At 42.3% G+C, this 9267-nt stretch overlaps 1 protein-coding gene across 1 annotated transcript in view; it reads right to left on the reverse strand.

Annotated features, from left to right (window-relative positions):
• Positions 1-2202: 2202 nt before the first annotated feature.
• LOC104157925 (tyrosine-protein kinase Lyn-like) overlaps positions 2203-9267 on the reverse strand; it is an 8849-nt gene continuing 1784 nt past the window's right edge. The window contains exons 3-4 of the mRNA XM_009695471.1: positions 7778-7909; positions 2203-2644 (exon numbers count right to left, since the gene is read on the reverse strand). Of these exons, the coding sequence (XP_009693773.1) occupies positions 2442-2644; positions 7778-7909 (335 nt within the window). The 3' untranslated portion in view covers positions 2203-2441. The remainder of the gene's footprint in view (positions 2645-7777; positions 7910-9267) is intronic.

The raw sequence follows: 9267 nt of genomic DNA on the forward strand, positions 1-9267 counted from the left end.
TCCTGCGGGGTGCTGAGAACAGCCCTGCTCTGGTGTGACTCTTCTTGCCAGGTCTGAGTTTCGGGGTCAGGCTGTGCAAATGCAGCGATAAATAATCACACTCCTGTGTCTTTAACTGGGCTGGAGAGGTAGCGCTTGAGCCACTGCTGTTCTGCTGTTTCAAACTATTTCTGTCAAATTTAGGTTATCTGGCTCCAGGAGTTCTAAAGGCCTATAACGCTCCAGGGTGGAATGTCTAAAATATTATTCTACTCCCACAGAAACGATTCCAGCTATTAAAAAGTATTTTGGTGTAGTGACACAATACACTGAGTGTTGATCCCTCGAATAAGAAGCTGTTAGAGCAATTTGTACGTAAGAATAGGAATATTCAAACAAGTTAAAAAATCATCAGAACAGGCTAATGCTAGGAATCTTCTATGATACCATTTCCAGGGATGTAGTGCTACACCGTGGTAGTCTGTCACTTGTCTGAGAGCGTATGTTAGCAAGTGTATGTAACACTAACCATAACCTCTTACTCCCTGAGCAACTGCTGTTTCCATGTTCCCTCCTACTTCCCAGAGCTCTTTGGTTGGCTACAGGAAGTGGTTTGAAAGACAAGGTTACATTATCTTAAGCTTGCTTTTTTTTCCTTAAAATAAAATGAAGCCTGTAGCGAAGTACTGACTGTAATGTTTTCCAAAGAGTTGCAACAGACTGTGATGCTATTACATTAATGATTTTTGAGAAGCTGTTTCAAAGGACAGCTGAAGACCGACGACTTCTCTTCCTGCCCTCCAGACTGAAAAGAAACCCTAACAGGGCCACAGAAAGGGCTGGTTTGGTCCTTTTCACCTTCTCAAAGTTGAATGGGTGCAAGGAAAGCAGAATCCATTAATCTTGTTCCTGGTGATAAACAGATGTTCCCCTGTTCCACATGGAACTACCACTCTGGATAGAACATCAGCCATTTGTTTTGTCTCAAGTTACTGCCATACAACTTGCTTCAGATTAAGTGTTTATTAAAATTAAAAATTACCATTCAACAGAAACTATTTACATATTTAACTGCTTAAACTGCACAGTTTGACTGAAGGAAGCCAATGGAAAAGAAAAGCAATTAATATTTATGCTGCTGAACTTCCAACTGCAGGCATGCTGAAGCTTTATCAAACGGGTTTTAAGCTTCTGCAGAGTACCATTTGCCTAAATAATTGGGCTGGGGGGGCAAAGATGTACTGGGTTTCAGTTGTAAGAACCAGTGGCACTTTGAAAAAAACAAAACAAACTCATCTATGCTGTAGTTACATTGCAATTGCACTAGCTCAGCTGTTTTGGTAAGTAATTTGATTGATAGAATAATTCAATACGTAGGGCTTAGCAAACTGCATTCGCTTTTATGAATTAGATTTATATACCGAGCGATAAACCTATAGTGTTACTGCAATGTAACTTGATATCCTATTGCATATTGCCACAAATTGTGTTTGATAGTGCTAGAGCTAGTTTTAGCTTTAAAACAGATTTGAGGTTAGTTGATTAAAGCAGCAAAAAATATAAGGAATATTCTTGAATAATCACAGAGAGTTAAAAATTAGGATTAAAATATTTTCACTGGTAACAGTCTTGGCAACTGCAATGAAAGTATTGACTTCCTTCCAAATCCCGTGCTTTCCCATGGACTTCAGGTGATGACTTTGGCCTGTGGGAAACGGAAGGTTGAACACAGAGCTAGGTGTGCTGCCGCTCCTGGCGTCATCTGCAGTCACAGAGCACTTCTGCATCTGTGACGGCTGTGCAATGCTCTGAAAAGGATTTTAAATTTAGTATGAGTAGTACATCAGTAAAATGGAATCATCTTCAGTGTAAAGAATTACATATATAACCCTTCCTTAAAGACAACCATGACACCGTTTAGAAAGTCTTTCAAGAGGGAACAGTACTCCAGATACTCATGTGAAATAACAAAGATATAAGAATAATTTTCACAATACGCTGTATTTCAAAAAAGATGATTTAAGAACATCCTCATGTCTTAAATTGGTAAGTTCTCCTTCATGACTTTTGAAAACAGCTGTTCATGCACCTTCTCGTCCCTTTTATAAAGGTCTCCTTGTAATGCATTGCATGACTTAGATCCTAAGAAGGCGTTGGCAAACTGTACCAGTGCAAGATCTCTTTCCTTCCTTCTCCCTCCCCACCCCAAAAAGCCCGCTAGCTTTGGGATGTTTCTGCAGATGGAGAACACAGAGCATTTAAGGAGAACTTCAAGCTTTAGAGGAACTGTTTCAACCAAATAAAAACATTATTATTTCTCTGCAGAATTACTCTTTCCTTCAGCTTTTCAGCTTCCACACTCAGTTAAGACATCCAAACTCATGAAGTAATTGGCTTGAGCAGTCTGTCCAAGTAATAGTCTGTGCCAATGATCCACGTCAATAGAAAAAGTGTTCTTTGTTCTATGGCTGTTGTTGATACTGCCCTTCTGTTGCTGTATAGAAGTCATCAAGCACGCTCTGTAGATAATCGAATGTTGGTCTCTCTTCTGCTTTATCTTTCCAGCATGTTTTCATGATATCATAAAGCTCAGCTGGACAGGTTTCCATGCGTGGCATTCGGTACCCGCGCTGAAGAGCAACCATCACATCTGAATTGCTCATCCCTTCAACAAAAAAAGAAGAAAGTTTTGATTAAATTATCTCAATTCCTAAAGAAACAATTTTTTTCTTTTTTTATTTACTTCCCTCTAAAGATCTTTACCCAATAATAGAAGACTATTGCTACTTATTAAAGGTAGCTACTAATATAAGTTCCATAAACAAGGCTGAGACGTGCACCAGCACTGAGGGACTTGCTCTGAAAATCCTGGGGGGAAGATTTCCGTTTCCCCAGTTAAGCGTAGCAACCTCTTTAGTGCCAAATCGAACAAGACTGTGGGAGAGATCATAATTGTCTCCAGAACCAGCTCCATTCTGTTCCTCCAACCAGTCCTTCCACCGTTTGTTCTGCTTCCAGCAGCGGCAAGAATCGCAGCGAAGGCCCACCCTGGCCTCAGGCTTTGTCTCCAGCGCTGGAGCTCCTAACCTGCTCGCTGCAGACCCCATCCATACTGACAGAGAGCAGCCTACCTGTCTGACCACGCTGCCGGTCACCCTGCCCAATGCAATAACACACGGCCTGATTTTCTTCTACGTCAGCTTTTGTGTAAGTGCTGCTGATTGCAAGATACGGGACATAGTCACTTGTAATACCATTACTTGTAACGGGCAACGTCCCCTCCCTGCTTCCTCGTCCTATTCCTATTGTGCAAAATCATCTCGCCAGCTGTGCTGAGCTTTGCTTTGTTTCCCTGTTACGGTTTTCTTTCAGAGGATAAGAACTGTAACTACCAGAAGTGCATCCTGAGCTTCACGTGCTAACTAACGTCACAGGAGAGAGGCCTGCCCTGGACTCCATCATCCTCCTCTTTTTTTTTTTTTCCCCACACCCCATCCATCCCTTTTTAAATCCTTGAGAGACTGGTTCACAGAATGATTTCCACACCCACTCTCAGAAGGTCAGCTACACCAGGACCAGCAAAAAAAGGCTCACCACTTCCCACCCAGAAACCTGCCTTTCAGCTTGTCCCTGCCTCTGCAAATCTTACACGACCCCGTGGAGTCATTCTGCCAGGATTACCTTCTCCAGGACCCAGACTCTTAAGCTTTCTGTACTCCAACGAATGCTGTTTCTTCTGATGACTGGGCATGCAGGAAACACCCGTGCTTCAGCCTAGAGCTTTGCTACCACCTGCGAAGACTTTCCTTTTTGAGAAGGGTCTTCCAGACCCCACAGCCACTGCCCGCTCCCCAGGCTTTGCTCCACGCGGTGCAGATCTGCCCCAGACTACAGTTTCTCATGGTTTTCTCAGGCAACTCGGTCTCTGGTCAGGCACACGCGTGACATTCGCTGCTCCTGCATCCACCCGTTCCCCAGGGGTGCGGGCAGCGTGGCTACACTCTGCTGCGGGAGGCAGGATGGGTCCTGCTCTGAGCCAGGTCAGCGACGGAGAGCAGATGCTGTCCTTCCCCCGAGTTGTCGGTGACTGTGAGCTCTGCTGCTGCAAACTGGGCGTGTCTGACTGCTAAAGTTATGATTTAAGCCACTTGGCAGGTAAGGACGCATTTGAATTACAACCAAATGACAACTTTATCCAGTGTAACTACTTTGATTATTCACGATACTTCATATAGCTGACTACAAGCCTTTTGGCTTTAACCTGTTCTAGAAATACTGTCAGCCATGTAATCTGAGTCTGGATCAGAGCGCTTATTTTGGGCATATCTTTTGTATTTTCAGTTCCTCTTCAGAAGGAGGAGTGAAGTTTTCCTGAGCTAATACTGCACACGGGTAGGGAAAAAATAAAAAGTATTTTGAAGGTAGCAGTGGAATAGCATGTCATCACAGAATAAGGAATTACTGCTATATAAAGACAAAATAAATATAGGAAGAAAGTCGATAAAGCATTTTATAGAGGACAGTGATCTGACTTCTTGAGCTTAAAGAAATTAATTGTATATAATGTGTGCAGTAAAATAGTTATTCATACTACGCAAAGTCTTAGTTAACTGCACCACTACGTGAGGACTGCTGCTACTGGGATTTTGTGCAGACCAGGGCTGATGCTGTGGGTTTAAGTACTTTATAGGATGGTGCTTAGGTCTGGTCTCTGCAGGACTGGCTGTTACCTTCTGAATGCCAAGACAAGCCTGTGTTCCAGCTACCCTGCAGGAAAACTATCTGTTAAATACCAATTTACGTTCACAAGACAAAAATGAAAGGACATTTATCAGTATTCCATAGTAAATACATCATGAACATAAGTCCATCTGTTTGGGGTATTCTCAAATACGTGTTTAACTTTTCCTTTTTCTTTTGGTTATTTTTATTTTTTTGTGGCGAGAGAATTACCTGTCTCTGCAAAACTACATCCTAATCAGGAAAAGAATTATATCCCACATGCATATTTGTGACACTTACAGCCTCTTAAATGCTAGCAAAGGACATTAGCTCTAAAGGTTTAGTACATGTCTGTTAATTTATGCTGTGGTACCTGTTCAGCTTCACAGATAAAGGCATATTTCCTCATGTTAGAGCCTGGGAAATGATGCGAGCACAGTGGTATGGAGGAAGAATCCCACTGTACCGAAAGCAGCGTATCTTGTGAAGAGCAGCAGGCATAATTGGAATGCAAGTATGGATGTTGCCGGTATTTGACATACTATATAATCTCCTGGAAATTAGTTTTAACAACCAATTCAGCTTATTTGCCCAGGGAATCAGATACTCGTTTCATATTTCAGAGGTAGTTCCTGAAACTACAATCCCACTAATTGCTTTGAGTTTCTTTGGAAGAGAAACAGCTGTTGGAATTTAAGAGCAAAGATCACAAAAGCTCCAAGTTTCTTGGTTGGAAATGCTTCCTACCAAGTTGCCCACCTAGAGTTTCTTCACAGGTATTAACTACTTGCCAGTTTCAACTCAAACTGTTTCACGTGCAGCTTTATGCTGAATACTCTCTAGTTGTTGGAGCTGGTTAATAATTGAAAATATTACTTTGAAGTACTCCCATTAGAACTGAAAAATGAATTTACTGTTTCTCTCCAGTGGCTGCTGGTCACAACTGATCACCAGGTTACTCTTGCCATGCAGGGGTAATGTGCCCAAACCTGTCACATCTCTTCATGTAAAGTAAATTGGTCACCTATTTATTTTGCTGTCCTTCTGATTCTTCAGTATCAACTTTCAAACTAAAAGGCTATTTCAATTTATACTTCTATTTAAAATAGACATATATCCCTCTTCCAGTTTAATGCAAGCAATGCCTGCAAACTATTAAATTTGTCCCGTATGCAGTCAAGAGGCTTCTGCTTCTAATTGCTGGTTGACAAATGAATCCACAGTGTACAGCCTATTTATGGTGCTCATAAAAAATGCTCCCATATTTAAAAAAAAAAAATATTGCCCAGACTTCCCCTAGAAGAGAGATTTTCCCACAGTAGTACAGCAGTACTGTGTCTGCTGTACAGATTGATTTTGTTCTTAAAATAAAAGTATGGTATTTTTTCTCCGAAGGTAAAGAGAGAGCAGACTTAGGTGCAGAATTAAGTAATGGATTGGGGTTTGTAGTTTTGTAGTGCTGGTTTCCAGGTGAGCTCCTAGGTTTGCTCAGGGAAGGACAATTTTCAAGGCATCCAGAAATAACTTTGGGACCCCAGCTCAGCGTAGGCTCAACTGCCTGGATACAGAGGCATGTGCTAATGGGGGGAAAAAAGCATCATCCCAACTGTGGGAAGAGCCACGCGTTACTCGGCTGCATACAACTCCCATCTGATCCTTCCTGGGGACACGAGCAGTGTTTAGAATACCTTTGGGAGGACCTGCTACTCAGTTACATATTTTATAGCCCTTACCTAAAAACCAACCCGGAGCATAAGTTTAAACACTTAGCTGTGCAAGCAGCCCTAACACCTCTTGAAGTTTAAGGGGGCTACTCTTGACTTTAAGTGCTTTCCTGGACTGGAGCCTTACCGAGCAATGAGAATGTCCGGTTTGGCTCTACCTCTTGTATGGAAAGTTGATATGTTCTTCCATCACATAGCATAAAGCTGGCCATCATCACCCCTTCCCCACTGCCTGAGTTTTGCCGGAGGTCCCACCTCCTTGTGCCCAGAGGCGTTGAGCCTACTGGCATTTCAGGGACTCGGATCTGCCCCTTTACCCTCCCTGGAAGTTCAGGATGCAGAATTCCAGCTGCTCACAAAGTGGTGGTGAAAATGTTTTCGCTGTTTGAACAGCAAGAGCTGCCGCACTGCAAGCGCTGGGAAAGCTTTGCTTGGATGAAATATCTGCTCTCCCTTTATTGCCTGTAAACTGCAGGATCCTAAGGGTTCTTCTCAGAAGTTACTCTGTCTATGAGATGTGCAATACAGGTGAACATGGATGGCTGTGTTTTCCCCATTTGCTCACAAGATAAGAGAATTTAGGTCAATTTTCCATAACCTCAGTAAGCTTGAATGCAGTCTGCTGCCCGAAGTTAACCAGCTATGCCTGAGATGTGACCATTTTGTGTGCATGAAAATACCCTTCATACAAGCTGTCTCTGTGTGCAGGAAACATTAATATGTATTTTGTTTAACAGAAAGAAAAAACAAACGTGAAGCACATAACCATTTCACAGCTACCCAATGCAGCCACAACTGATGTACTCCTCCGTGGTCTCATACCTGAACTGTATGGAACAACGAAGAGTAAATATGCCTAGTGGTACGTCAATGCTGCTTTAGGGTCTGCTTTCATATTTGTTTAGATTAGCTAACACTGACAAATTATTACAGCCTATTTTCTTGTGAAAACCTGCTTTCTTAGTAGTTTCGCATATTGCGATACTAAAACCCCCAGCAGCTCCCACAGCACCATTAGAACTTGTAGCACTGCATCCTTGCTACGCGACTGTGCTGCTGACCGTAAAGCCGGGATCTGTGACAGTGCAGCATTTGTTGCAGTTGTAACGCCTTTTGAATATATAAAAGTGAGTACGTGTTCACGGTGCTGTTAGTCTGTTTGCTAAAATTTACCCGAGAGGCACGTGGTTTACACATACGATGACTATAAATTTTCAAAGCAATAACATTACCTGCAAGACATTTTTCAAATCACTGCTGTCGCTACTGTCAGCTCTTTCCCCGTGTATTTTCTTTGCTTTTTAACACCAAAGTATAAACACAGAGTAACAGTAGAAACACACAGCCCATACCTGGATAAGGAATCTTTCCATACGTGACGATTTCATACAGGAGAATCCCAAATGACCACACATCAGATTTAATAGTGAAAGATCCATAGTTGATTGCCTCCGGTGCTGTCCATTTAATGGGGAATTTTGCACCTAAAAAAAGTACAGTCTCAATCAGTCAAAGGCAAAGTTAAATGCTCAATATCAAGTCACTAATAGGTCTTAAATGACTTGCCTATGATACCCCTAAATTAGCAAAGTTACCAGCAATTCCTTCTGTCCAGGAGTTACCAGCAGAGATGTGCTGCACGATGCGTGTTGCCACACTGCATGTCCTGTGTCACAGGTGCAAATAAGATGCCAAAAGTTACATAGCACCTTTTGACTCTTAGGTAGGGTGAATTTTTGCTAAAATTACAGTCACCATTTTCCCTTCTGCCCAGTGGTCAGGCAACAATCTTACAATTCCCATCACCTGGAACTTTGCAAGATTTGAACTTTTCCGATTTTAAAGAAAGTCAGTCTAGCTTCAACATACACTTTAACGCATTTCACATTCAGCCATAGATACAAAAGTGAGTCATATCTTAAAAAGTCATACCTTCAAATTCTGTCTTTCATGTCTAATTAACTGATTCCAGAAAATCCCACACAAAAGCAAATTCCTTCCAGTTAAATCAGAAAAGTTCAAGCAGCCTTTGCTGGGGAACATTGCATTAGCTCTTCAGACAACGAAGAGTAATACAGGTGGATTCTCTCTACTCCCTTTATAGCCTGCTTGATCATTCTGGCACAAAATACCAGGTAAGCTAGGAAACTTTTCTGAATGGCAGAAGACACATCAAACAAACTCTGCATAAAGAATTTATAACCTGAAACGTTCGTGTGGTCAATATACAATGTCCAGAGCCAGCTAAAAAACACAGATACGGGTTCTGTACCTCTGAAAACTGCTTAATCAGACCCTTCCCTCTGATCTAATGAGTTACTGTTACTCAGAGACTGCTGAATAGCTCATCTGCCTTTAATCTTAACTGTAGTGTGTTTCTTCCTCATACCTGAGTTCTTCCCCTCTCGTCCTGCATTACCACAGTTTCCATCCAGACTGTGTGAAAACACGAGGCAGTGTCTTTAAAACGAGAGGGGGGAAAGGCAGCCAACAAACCTGCTCCCCAAAGTTACCCTAACGCAATCTGTGCACGGAAGCATCAGTAAAAACTTTTCACTACAATGCATTGACTATGCGCTTCTTGAAAGCATCCTCGACAACATTAGCAAAACACACACGGCAAAACCCAGACAAATATCTTTAAGAGTATGATTTCTCCTCTTGCCAGTCCTGACCCTGCTGCGACGTTACCTCCCATCCCCGCCTTCTGCTGTCCTGGCAATGCTGCTGAACATGTAAATCAACGCTGCAGCTCCTCTAGCAGCTTCAAAAGATAACCAGTTCTGCTACAGGCTTTCTGGTTACCAGCAGTTACACCTGCTCAGGCTCCTTCCTTTTCCTC

The sequence above is a fragment of the Cariama cristata genome, unplaced genomic scaffold (genome assembly GCF_000690535.1).
Source record: "Cariama cristata isolate BGI_N322 unplaced genomic scaffold, ASM69053v1 scaffold802, whole genome shotgun sequence".
Taxonomy (NCBI): domain Eukaryota; kingdom Metazoa; phylum Chordata; class Aves; order Cariamiformes; family Cariamidae; genus Cariama; species Cariama cristata.